Below are 13,105 nucleotides of genomic sequence, written 5' to 3' on the forward strand. Positions count from 1 at the left end.
AATCTCCAACCCTTACCACATGCAGTACATAAAAACTAACATGAAATGATCATATACCTAACCACAAGAAAACTATAAAGCTTCTAGAAGAAAATACACAAGAAAACCTTTTGTGACTTCACGTTAGACAACAATTTCTTAGAAAGAATATAAAAGTCATAAACCATAAAAGAAACAATTGAGGGGCCAGCCAGGTGGCGTAGTGGTTGAGTTCACACACTCCACTTCGGTGGTCCAGGGTTCACGGGTTCGGATCCTGGGCGCGGATCTACATACTGCTCCTCAAGCCATGCTGTGGCAGTGTCCCACATACAAAAATAGAGGAAGATGGGCACAGATGTTAGCTCAGGGACAATCTTCCTCAGCAAAAAGAGGAAGACTGGCAACAGAAGTTAGCTCAGGGCTACCCTTCCTCACCAAAAAAAATAAAAAAGAAACAATCTATACACTCAACCTAACATTAAAATTTTGCACTTCAAAAGACACTGTTAAGAAAATTAAAATGTAAGCAACAGATTTGGAGAAAATATCACAATACATAGAACTGACCGAAGACTTGTATCTAGAATATATAAAAAATCCTTACAACTCAAGACAAAAAGCTTAAGAGAAAGATGGGCAAACAGACAGAACAGACACTTAATAAAAGATATGCAAGGGGCTGGCCCAGTGGCGTAGCAGTTAAGCGCGCAAGCTCCGCTTCAGTGGCCCAGGGGTTCCCAGGTTCGGATCTCGGGCATGCACCAACGCAATGCTTGTCAAGCCACACTATGGCAGGCGTCCCACACACAAAGTAGAGGAAGATGGGCACAGATGTCAGCCCAGGGCCTATCTTCCTCAGCAAAAAGAGGAGGACTGGCATCGGATGTTATCTCAGGGCTAATCTTCCTCGCAAAAAAAAAAAAAAAAGATATGCAAATGGAAAATAAGCACACAAAAATATGCCCAATATCATCAGTCATTATGGTAATGCAAATTATGACAATGAGATACTACTACACATCCACTAGAATGACTAAAATTTGAAAGACTAAAAACACCCAGTGCTGTCAAGGATGTGGAACTGGAACTCTTATACATCACTGGTAGAAATACAAAATGATTAAGCCACTTTCAAAGACAGTTTTGCAGTTTCTTATAAAGTTAACCATATACTTGGCATACAATAATCCAGCAATACAATCCTAGATATTTACCGAAGATGTGAAGACCTGTCCACACAGAAACCTGAATGTGAATGTTTACAACAGCTTTCTTCACAACTGCCAAAAACTAGAAACAAAGAAACTCAAGTATCTTTAACCAATGAATATATAAACAAATCACATTATATCCATAACGGAATACTACTCAGTGATTAAAAGAAAAAGTTAGTGATACATTCAACGTTCAACATTATTGAATCTCAAAAACATTATGCCAAATGAAAGAAGTCAAACACAAAAGACTACATACTGAATGACTCTATTAATACAATATCCTAGAAAAGGCAAAACTATAGTCACAGAAAACAGATTACAGGTTGCCAGGTGTCAGAGGTGAGGGTAGAAGATAGAGTGCAGTGTTGCCCCAAGTGAACTTTCTAAGGTGATGGAAATATTCTATATCTTGATTAGGGTGATGATTACGGCTATATTCATTTGTCAAAACTCACTCAACTATACACTTAAAACTGATAACTTCTGGAGGCCGGCCCGGTGGCGCAGCGGTGAAGTTCGCATGCTCCGCTTTGGCAGCACACGGTTCGCAGGTCCGGATCCCAGGTGAGGACTGATGCACCACCTGTCAAACCATGCTGTGGCGGCATCCCATATAAAGTAGAGGAAGATGGGCACGGATGTTAGCCCAGGGCCAATCTTCCTCAGCAAAAAAAGAGGAGGATTGGCATGGATGTTAACTCAAGGCTGCTCTTCCTCACAAAAAAAAAAAAAAAAAAAAAACTGGTAACTTCTATTGTATACAAAGTATTTCTTAAGAAAGCTGATTTTAAATAAAACCTCCAGCCTCTGAATAAAGGCAAGGTAATACAATGGTTAAGAACTTGAACTCTGATTCAAAATCTCTGGATATAAATACCAATAGTACCATTATAAAGTGTATGAGCTGAGACAAGTTAGATGACCTCTTTGACCCTCATTTCCTCATGTATAAAATGGTAATTATAAAAGTATCTGTATCAAACAAAGTTGTTGTGAAAATTGAATAAGTAATGCTAAACCCTTAGAATAATGCCTGGCAAAAATAACAGCTTATATTGGAGCACGTATTATTATTATGTGTGTCGAACCAATTGTTAATACACCATATTCAATCTTCACATTAGAGTGAACTTGGCATTTATGAACTTTGAGTTTCAAGTACCTAAAAAAGCCCCCAAGTAATTATCTATAATTTTTACTAAAGCTAGCCCTGGTGGTCTAGTGGTTAAGATTCGGCGCTCTCACCGCTGCAGCAGGGGTTCGTTTCCCAATCAGGGATCCACACTCCCCAGTCTGTTGATTGTCACCCTGTGGTGGCGTTGCTGTGATGCTGAAAGCTATGCCATCGGTATTTCAAATACCAGTAGGGTCACCTATGGTGGGCAGGTTTCAGTGGAGCATCCAGACTAAGAAAGACTAGCAAGAAGGACCTGGCCACCCACTTCTGAAAAAATTGGCCATGAAAACCCTATGAATATCAGCAAAGCACTGTCTAATACAGCACCAGAAGGTGAGATGGGACAGGGTTCCACTCTGCTGTATGCAGGGTCACTAGGAGTCAGAATCGACTCAACAGCACCAACAACAAAATTTTTACTAAACCCACTTTGTCTCATTATCTCTATTTGAGCCAAATGCTGATCTTTCAACTAATATTGAGGCCAGAGAATTCCAATGCACTAGATTACCTGGGCCTAGTGTCATGTGCTCCAACTCTGAATGTAGGGAAGCAGAATATCCACCCCCAACCACACAGACTAGCAAGAGAGAAGGGTGGATTTCTAAAGGTAATACCAGAAATATAATGAACAGAAACCAGACCACCTATATAGAAAAAGACAAAATCAGTTCATGAAACTTAATTATGAAAAATAAAAGGACAATTAACATATATAAGGATATGAAGAGAAAACATGTTACTCTCAATGAAAATATTATTTGAGATGGTAGAAACCTATACAAATAGAACATGATACATACATACATGAAGACAGACAGAGAGCAAAGAACAAACCAGGTGGAGGGCAAAGATGACAAGACACCACATGTAAAACAAATCAACAATTTAAGAAGCATTTTATTTTGTTTAATACAAATTTTAACAGGAAGGAGAAGACCGACTAATTCCACTGTCAAAGCCTTTCCTCCCAAGCTACAGAAGCTTTGAGGAAAAGGGTTGAAGGCCAAAATAATTATTTAAAACAGAAATCACCATCAAGAACAACACATATATGCAAGCAGGAAAAGTGAGCAACAAAGTTAAAGGCTGTAAGTTACTTTAATCAATAACAATTCTTAGATGGAATATGATCAACTAAATAATGCTGGCTTATTATCAGAAAAGGTTTGTAAAAGGAAAAGGTGGCCACTAATCCACACATTCTTTAGTAATGAACTACTACTGCACAAGTACCTCCCTGTCAATTTATAGTTCAGAATTCAAGCAGTCTTTCATAGCCTGCTTCGTAATCGTCTCTTTCATTTCTCAACCATTTGAGAAATGGTTTTTCTCAAGCAGAAGACCTAAGTCTTCTGCTGATGATGATGCTGATGACCCACCACATGACAGTCAGAAGGACCATAACGAACCACTATGATTTGACAGCATCTTCTGCAGAGAACCTTTCATCATCATTGTCATACAAATGGCACACGTATTATAAAACAAAAGAATCATCAAGTTTCAGTTTTGCAGATTCAGGGAAGTTCTTGATTGATAAGACTATAATAATAATAATGTTAACGAACTCTAAAGTTTATTTCAGTAGCTGAATATGTTGTAACAGCTCTTTAAATTACATTTAGTCCTATTTACAAGCTCAAAATGGTGTAAATAAAAAGGCCACAAATTTTCCACTTACTTTCCTATCATAGGAGAAAATACAACCCATAATTCAGTGACTTTCAAAAATTTTTCACCCTGAGACCTCGTAAGACACACATTGCACATACATTGTACATAAAAATGTAACCAAAAGTTTCATCAAACAAACTTATTTTTATCACCACAGGTTCTATGATATCTCCTATTTTATTTCACTTTTTAATAGTTTGAAAAACAGTTATAGTAGCAAGAATGGTCAACAGGTTTCATCTTTAGTGCTAAATGTGATTAACAGGTAATGGCTGCCTAGAGTGCTATGCTGAGGACTGGGAGACAACATCTGAATTCAGAAGAGTATTTAACATCTGCCACGGTACTAAGAGAAGCAATGATGCTAGGATATGATACTACAATTATGTGATTAAAAGTCCTTCTTCACATTAACTCATGAACTCTTTCAGGATAGAGAATCTATTATTAATAGTTAGACACAAGAGAGGCAGTCACATATTTATTAAATGGTAGATCTATGTAATGTAGATCCTACCTACTTTTTATCAGGCAGATGATTAGAGTTAACCTTCCCACACGGGATTTACCATCTACTTGAAAATACTTATTTCTGCTGCAACTTGGAGGATAACTGGGACTTGCAGAGGTAGAAAAGGTCATTTCAGGCAGTTGGAAAAGTTAATGCAGAGGCAGCAGTAACGTGGTAGAATAAAAGAAAGAAGTCATCTTCCAAATACAGGCCAGATTCATAGTTTAGTTAAATGGATCATGTCAGAAAAATCTGAAAAATCAAAGTAACAAAGACATCCTTTGAATGTCAAAGATTTATCCAACTTTAAGCTAAATATTACTCTCTCCTGATCTACAGACTCTCCATCTATAAAACCGTTAGCATTATCTGCAACTTGATAATACTTTCAACCCTTTGTATGAAAGAAATATTAAAGTGAAAACTACAAATGCCTAAAATGTTAATTCTGCAATTAAATATAAACTTACTTTCAAATATGATATAAGTCAAGAGAGGCTAAAGTGTGTTACTGAAAATTAGGCATGTGACTTGAAATCAACTGTTCTCAAAGCGGGGAAGAGGACATGTCATTATTACCAGGAGAGCTCTGCCAAACTACACTGCCCATTCCAGTCTCCAATTCGGATATGTCCTCTTGGGAATACGGGCGGGCAGGCAGGCAGGCAGGGGGAGGGAGTGGTTAGGAATAAAAACATATCTCATATAATTTAGAAACAGCTGTTCCCCTCAAATCTACCACATTTAAGAACCACCAGGCTAAATATATGTACTCAAACTTACAGATCTGAAATTTCCTAATTACATACAAAGAAAGCACGAAGTTGAGAATTGGAGATCTGAGTGCTCACTTTGCCCCTTAGCCATCCAATCTGAAAATTACTTAACTTCTTTGTACCTCAATGGAAATACAATTATATTATTATTATATTAAAATTGGAAGTTCTGGGGCCGGCCCCATGGCGTAGCGGTTAAGTGCGCGCGCTCCACAGCTGGTGGCCTGGGTTCGGGTCCCGGGCATGCACCACTGCTCCGCTTGTCAGGCCATGCTGCAGCAGCGTCCCATATAAAGTGAAGGAAGATGGGCGTGGATGTTAGCCCAGGGCCAGTCTTCCTCAGCAAAAAGAGGAGGATTGGCAGATGTTAGCTCAGGGCTGATCATCCTCACACACACACAAAAAATTTGGAAGTTCTATATACTTCACAGAATTGCTCTAAGAATAAAATGAAATGTGAAGTATAAACGTACCTTTAAAATGTGATGAATAAGACATTATCAGCATTATTCAAACTTTAGCCTCATTTACATGTAAAAGCAGAGTAATCTGGATCAGTTCATCTTTTGACCTTGAAGCATACAAGACCAGATCAACCACCTAGAGCCAACTAGAAATGAAAAGGATTCCTTGGGCCTTGCCTAATCCATATCTTCCTACCTCCAAAGCTTGGCCAAATCAAATCTAGCTTGAGAATCAGGAAAACTGATTCCTATTAATGAATTCTTCTGAATATTCAACCTCGCCAGAGAAAGAAACAATGGACTAAGGAGATTCTTAGAAAAGTGAAATATTCAGAATTTTTAACAAAAGACTCTCACTGGACACTTTCACATTAGAATACAAAAGAAAACAGAATAATCTAAACAACATGATTAGGACTCAGAAACAAGATTGAAATTTTTAAAAATTAGGTGACAAACTAATAAAAATTTTAATAATCTCACCCCCAAAGGAAAAAAAAAATCAGTGCCAGCTGCTTACACTTCCACATCCCTCTCCAATTCCCTATAAAATGGCCTATAGTAAGCACAATGAAACTCATATGGTGCCCGGCAAACTGAGCACCAAATAAATATCTGTTGAATGAATGACTGATTCGCTTATGTCTCACATCCTTTACATTATTTTAGTGTACATATATGGATGTCAGCATGTTTATTTTCTTTTAGCCTACTGAAAATTGAAATGCAATGGTGGCTAAAAAGACAAATTCTGCAAACCCTCACTTTGTTCCATTAGCTTCTACTTTGTCATAAGGCACTCTCTACTGAATATGAGCACAAACCCTCTCAGACTCAACCATAAGCTGCTCAAATTATTTATAAACAACAATCTAATTACAATTACAACCCAGTTTCAGTAAAAAAATGAATTAATTTTGAATCCAAAATAATTTAAGACAAAAACAAAAATATGAATAAAGACATTTTTACTGCAAGAACTATAAACTCTTGTCTAATCAATAACTTTCCTATAGCTCCAACTTCCAGCCCTATCATATTTAAGGACACCAACTCAGATCATCTTCAACCCTGAAGTGAATCAACTTCCCCTATAATGACAGTGCAAGCCAACTTCCTACATCACTAATATTCTAAGACTATCAACAATTTCCTCCAGAGGAAAAGCACAAAACCCTACCAGTTCTCACTCAGCTAAAAGCAATTCCTTTCTCATAAGCCTACCACTTGGATTGGATTTTGGATACAAAACACAATGAAAATCCCAAAACACTCTCAGCAAGACAATCAACTGCATCTTTCACTTAATATGGATAACCCCTCTATGCCAAACATCATAACTGAATACTAGAGTGCATCATCCAAGATGCCAACTGTGATGACAAAATGTCTAACACCTATTTTCTCAAATCAGAGGTTCCAGTATACTCCAATGCGTTACACAAACGTAGTAGTTACATCTGACACATGGATGATATTTAACAAATGTGGTTCCCTCTTTCAAGACATTCACTTGAGAAGTGGAAATTTTGTGAACAGATTTTCTTGACTACAGTAGCCTCAACAGCAGATTTAAAAGTGGCCCACCCTTTGAAGTGGGAGGAGATATTTATATACAAACACGATGGATACTTACATTAAATACTACTTCTCCTTAGAACATTCATACCCGTTTAGAGCCCCAGCTACCATACGTTAAATAAGCAAATTCTGACCAACAACTCCATCCCTCAGCATCCCAGGAAGCTTAATCCTCTCCCTTTACAAGTTTAATTCACTTCAACAAACAATCCGGACTGACAGGTGCCTAATTTCCAGACAGCCAGGAAATTCAAGGCCCAATCTCCTTGCCCAACTTTCTTCTTGTACGCACATTTATTTGACCTTCCATCTCGCCTCCCTTATTTATTATTTCCTAAAGTCCCTTCACTCCCTCCTCACTAGCACTTACCTCTTTGGTACTCCGACCCTGCCTCGGGACTCTAACATGCCCCCATCCCACTCCACCAACCACCCGTCTGAATGTCTCTGCAAACGCTCGAATCCCTCTGCAAATGCCGCCAAGGCACCCAACAGACCCCCCTCACGCCGGACCCCACCAGCCCAACCAGCAGAAACTCAGAATTTAGCAAGAGAGAGGGCGGGCCCTCCAACCCACCAGACGAAGTCGTTGCTTTTGTCCTCGTAGGAGTTGATGAGCCCGTTGCAGAGGGGGGCGAGCAGAGGTCGCTTCCTGCTGCCGCTGCCCAGGCTGGAGCTGCTCCCTCCGACTCCGGCGCTGGGCCTGGCCGCGCAGCTGAGCCGGGACAGGCCGGCGGACACCGCCCCGCCGCCGCTCCCGCCGCCGCTGCCCGACACGGCGGCCGCCACCAACACAGGCCGCGCCGGGCCCCCGAGGCCGCCGGAGCCCGCGGCCTGGGCAGCCCCGCCGGACCCCAGCGCCGCCGCCGAAGCCGCCACGGACGGCGGCGACGGCGAAGAGGATAAGGACGAGGAGGCGGAAGTCACTGAGGAGGCCGCCGAGGAGCCAGGGCTGGTCCCGGCGGAGCCCGACCCGGCCTGGCGGCTCCCGGACATCGTGACTCCCTCCCCTCCGGCCGGGCGCTCGGAGGAGAGGGACCGCGACCGCGACCCGCCGCCGCCTCCCCTCCCACAGCCTCAGTGCATCCTGAGGACGCGCGCCGCGCCGGGAGGTGGGGCTGAGGAACAATAAAGTTGATTTTTTTAAGGCAACCACACAACAGCGTCCGACGGGAGGGGGCGGAGGAAACTAATAAAGCGGAGTAGAAACCACTACCGCTCTCGAGGCCCCGCGGCCGCTGCCGCAGCCAACCCGGGCGCGCCGTGGGCCGGCCGTGCGCGCGCGCGAGCGGCGGAAGGGGCGGGAGCGGCGGGGGATACAACTTTAGACGCGGCCCGGGCGGCGCTCGGACGCGAACGGCGCGCCCTCAGCGGCCGCGGCGGCCTGGCAACGACAGCCGCCCTTGCCGAGACCTGTTTTCGTTCGTGACGTACCGGAGGGCAGGCCGTCGTAATGGGTGAAAGGGCTGCGGGGGATGGAATGAATGGCAGAGGTGGCGGAGTGGTTTGGGGGAGGGAGCGGAGATGGGGAGCGCTCAAAAAGCGCCTGCGCACGCGCGCCCTGGGCGCCTACCCTCGCGGGTTACCCAGTGTCCCCCTCCAGGCGGAGAGGAGCGGCGCCGGCGCGGAGTGGTCGTACTACGCATGCGTGAGGGCGAGCCGCATTCCGGAACGTGAGGAGGGAGCAGTCGGTGTGGACACAGATGGGCAGCGTGTCCCAGTGGAGACGGCAGGACAGGTGCTTCCGAATCCGGAATTGAAGGCTCTGTAAACTGGGACACTCGGAAAGAACCCAGAAACTCCCAGAAGTTGAAAAGAGCGCTGGGCTGAGAGTCAAGGACTCAGGCTCTGGTGTTTTTAAGACATTCCATGTTATTGTGAGGAGTAAATTAAGATGAAGTCAGTGTTGTTCTTTGTTAATTGCAGACATTGTACCAAATTAAGTATAACAATAATGGGAAAACAAGTTATACTTAATCAGAACACAGCTCCGTCAGAACCTCGGTTTAATTTGGATCTGATATAATTCTACCACAAAACAAGGAAACTTGGCAGTAAATACCACCAGAAAATGTGCAATTTCTGGTAGGCTTTTCGGAATATTGAAAGTTGATTACAGATTTTCATTTACCATTTTGAGATTCTGGGGGATGTAAATTAGAAACAACTGAATTGGGTGATTTTCAGTATCCTTTCCAACTCTATCATTTCCATGATTCTTAGAGGGAGAGATGCCAGATTTAATTCTGTCCCGGGTATTGAAGATACAGGGGCAACTAGGGCCTTTCCCTAGGAAGGTCCATCCATGCTGAGGGGCCAGGGCCGGGGAAGGACCTAGATGAAGGCCCAGCAACAAGACCTAGCCATTCACCTGAGCAGTGAACTGTCATATGGCTGCCATCATCCTCAACTCTGCTGTAACTGCTCACCCTCATATTTCCAGCTCAGGTTTCTGCTCAAAATAATGATATAGAAATGGGCTTATCAGATTTCCAAGAACCACCCTCCTTGTATAAATATTACATTATCCAACTCCTTGTTTAAATTCACTTTCAAGGCCATACTGAAATGTGAAGCCCTACTGAGTCCTTGGCAGAGATAGTTGCACTCTCATTTGTGCTCCTAGGATATTTTGTTTGCACTTAAAACATTGTGTTTTAGTGATGTATATATGATTCTCCTCCACTAGCCTGTCAGCTTCAGCTTTGTATTCCCAGCATGTAACACAATACCTGACCTATGATAGGTCCTTATTGAATATTTCTTGACTAATAACTGAATAAAGCAGTTGATCTCGTTTTTATTTTAATTATTTGCTTAATGTCTGTCTTTCCAACTAAACTGTAAGCTCCGTGAAAGAAAGAACAATATTAGTTCTCAGTGGGCATTCAATAATTTTTTGATGAAAAAATGCGTAAATAAATGAATATTTATTGAACATTTGCTACACGTAGGCCTGGACTAGGCAAGGAAGAGATGAAGAAGTATAAAAAACGTTGCTCTTACTTCAAGAAGCTTATGAAATAATTGAAGAATTAGAAAAGTACATAAAAAGATAAGTAATGTTAGAGCACATGCTAAATGCTCAATGAGAGCAGAGACTCACCATAGGAACTGAAGCAAGAACAAGTGCTAAGGGCCAGCCATGTTGGTGGGGGAAAAAGGAAGGCCTTAACTGAAAAGTATAGCTTGGTCAAACAGAAAGTGTAATTAAAGTCATGAGCCCAGAAAATAAGTAAGAAAAAATGCTTACATGAGGTTCAGATTTCTATAATTGATAAGGTAAAAGAGTTTATTCAGTAAAAATTCATTTGGGGGCCAGATTGTAAAGCGCCTTGAATCCACTTTAGAAAATAGCCTATAAGCAATTGGAAACAATGAAGGCATTATAAGGAGGTAAAATATATTCAAAGTGTTGTTTTGAAGATTAAGTTTTCAGCAGATTAATCTTTCAGAAGAGGTGGGAGATTAGAAGCAAAGAGACTAATTAGGAAAAAATTATAGCAGTCCAAGCATAAGTGATGAGATTCTAGATTAGGGTGCTGACAAGGAAAGTAAGGGAGTATTCTGAGAAAAATGCAAAAGAATCTATAGGATTAAGTTTTGTTGGTGTTACTGTCAAGTGGATTCCAACTCCTAGTGACCCTGTGCACAGCAGAGCAGAACCCTGCCTGGTCTTTTTGCGCCATCCTCTCACCTTCCAGTGCTATATCAGACAACGCTCCACTGCTATTCACAGAGTTTTCATAGCCAATTTTTTCGGAAGTGGATGGCCACGTCCTCCTTACTATTCTGTCTAGTCTGGAAACTCCACTGAAACCTGTCCACCATGGGTGACCGTGCTGGTATTTGAAATAGGAGGATTAAACTACTCTTGGTAAAAGAATCTTTACAGTCCTTGAGGGCATGACCCATATCTGTCTTGTTCATCACCGTCTTTCCGCATGCTTAGCACAAAGGCTAATAAGTTAAGTAAAAATGATGAACACAAAGAAGAATGACTGCAAAGATACCTCCAGGAATAATAGCGTGATGACAGAATTGGAGATGGCCAGCAGATGTTTAGTTTTGGATGTGTCGAGCGAGTGTGGGGTGAAAATACATTCAAGTAAGTATATCCGGGCGGTGATTGAAAATTCAGGCTACGGCACAGGAGAAGGTTCAACACATGAGAGAAATAAAACTGCAGGCTCCTGAGCTCTTCCTTCAGAGATTCTGACTCTATAGGCCTGGGGTAGGGCCTATGAATATGCATTCTTACCAGCACCCAGGCAAATCTGATGCAGGTGATGAACCCTTGAGAAACCCTGTGATTGATATTGTAGGGCGTGTAAGAGAAATGTGTAAAATAGTCTCTTCCTTCCAGGTAGCTTATTCAGGAGACAGAAAGTGATAGGACCCCAGCTAAGTCTCCTAAGAAAAAATCAGTGCCTGGTATTACCTCTTTGGAACCTGTCTTCAGTGAAATCTAAACTCACAAAAGGAAGCTAAGGGTATGTGATAATGATGGAATTTCCCTTTTATACCAGATAAATGCATAAAGATTATTCTGAAAGTACACAATTTTTATCTCTTTTTTTTTTTTCCCAGAAACAAAGGACTTGATTATTCATAGCAATAGCAGTGGGTAGAGTATCAGCATTTTCATGGGCCAGTTCACCGAGCCCCAATTCCCACAGGGCCATGTGGACCAGAGGCATAGATTGCCCTAGAGAGGAACCCTGAGCTTAGAAACACATAGATACAGAGAACGGATTGGTGGTAACCAGAGGGGTGGGGGTGGGGCAAAAGGGGTAAAGGGGCACTTGTGAACGATGATAGATGGCAACTAGACTTACTAGTTTCTACTGGCAAGATTTTCTGGGAAAGCAGAAGAGAAAAGAGGAAGCATGGCAAAATACGCACAAAGGAAGTCAGACAACTCAGGAGAAGTAGCAAATAGAAGAGAAAAAAACATTAATGAAAATGAAAGTAAATGTAAAATAAAAACTATGCCCTAATAATTAAAAGAATTCATCATGTTGTTAAATATATTAATCCTGTGAATGACAAAAATGACAAGAAAAAAATCCAAAGTCCTACAAAACACTGCTACTGAAGTAAAATCTAATGGAGTTAAGATAGAATGGAATTAGCAAGAGGATTGGATTTCCCAGACATATTTCTAAGTTGCCTTGTCCAAATATAATATTTTAGGGAAATAAGGCTGCTGCTGGCTTTCATCTCCAACTAGCCTTGCACTTTGGTAACCCATCTCCCAAAAAGATTCTGCCAAAAAAGCTTTATCTGCCTGACTCACCTGAAAGGTTTGCTACCTGTTAGCCCCGTTTGCTGTCTAACCAAATCTCTGAGTGAATAATAGCTTCCTGTTCAATTTTCTTTGAATTTAATGTGGTTGCCCTGTTAAAAAAAAAAGAGATGTGAAATAAACATGGTATTAACAAGCTAAATTGAGAAGAAAAAAGTAAAAAAAAATTGTCAATGTGAAGGGACAGAAAAGAAATAGAAAAGTTTCTGTAACCCAGTAGCATCGTAATGCATCTAGCAGAAAATAATCCATAGTCTACCGGGAAAATGAAAAGCTCCAAGTTATACATTAAAACCAGAGGCAGACAGTTACCTATGGAGAACTACGTTTTCTTAGAGTTATCATTTGAGGACAATCTCTTTTCTGAAAAGGCCAAGGTCTGTCACACTGTTTTCATTGCTAGAATTGCATC

At 41.6% G+C, this 13,105-nt stretch overlaps 1 protein-coding gene and 1 long non-coding RNA gene across 4 annotated transcripts in view; one reads left to right on the plus strand and one right to left on the minus strand.

The window, feature by feature from the left end:
* COP1 (COP1 E3 ubiquitin ligase) overlaps window positions 1-8,604 on the minus strand; it is a 239,848-nt gene extending 231,244 nt beyond the window's left edge. For all 3 annotated transcript variants that reach the window (XM_087438258.1, XM_087438259.1, XM_004425010.3), the window contains exon 1: window positions 7,963-8,604. In XM_087438258.1, the coding sequence (XP_087294384.1) occupies window positions 7,963-8,381 (419 nt within the window). In that variant the 5' untranslated portion in view covers window positions 8,382-8,604. The remainder of the gene's footprint in view (window positions 1-7,962) is intronic.
* A 96-nt stretch (window positions 8,605-8,700) lies between these two features.
* On the plus strand, window positions 8,701-10,194 carry LOC147917758 (uncharacterized). The gene is made up of 2 exons (XR_015554070.1): window positions 8,701-8,842; window positions 8,989-10,194. It is a non-coding gene; the product is annotated as an uncharacterized LOC147917758 (long non-coding RNA).
* The last annotated feature ends 2,911 nt before the right edge of the window (window positions 10,195-13,105 follow it).

Source organism: Ceratotherium simum, chromosome 2, assembly GCF_057802395.1.
Source record: "Ceratotherium simum simum isolate JZ-2026a chromosome 2, ASM5780239v1, whole genome shotgun sequence".
NCBI classification, from domain to species: domain Eukaryota; kingdom Metazoa; phylum Chordata; class Mammalia; order Perissodactyla; family Rhinocerotidae; genus Ceratotherium; species Ceratotherium simum.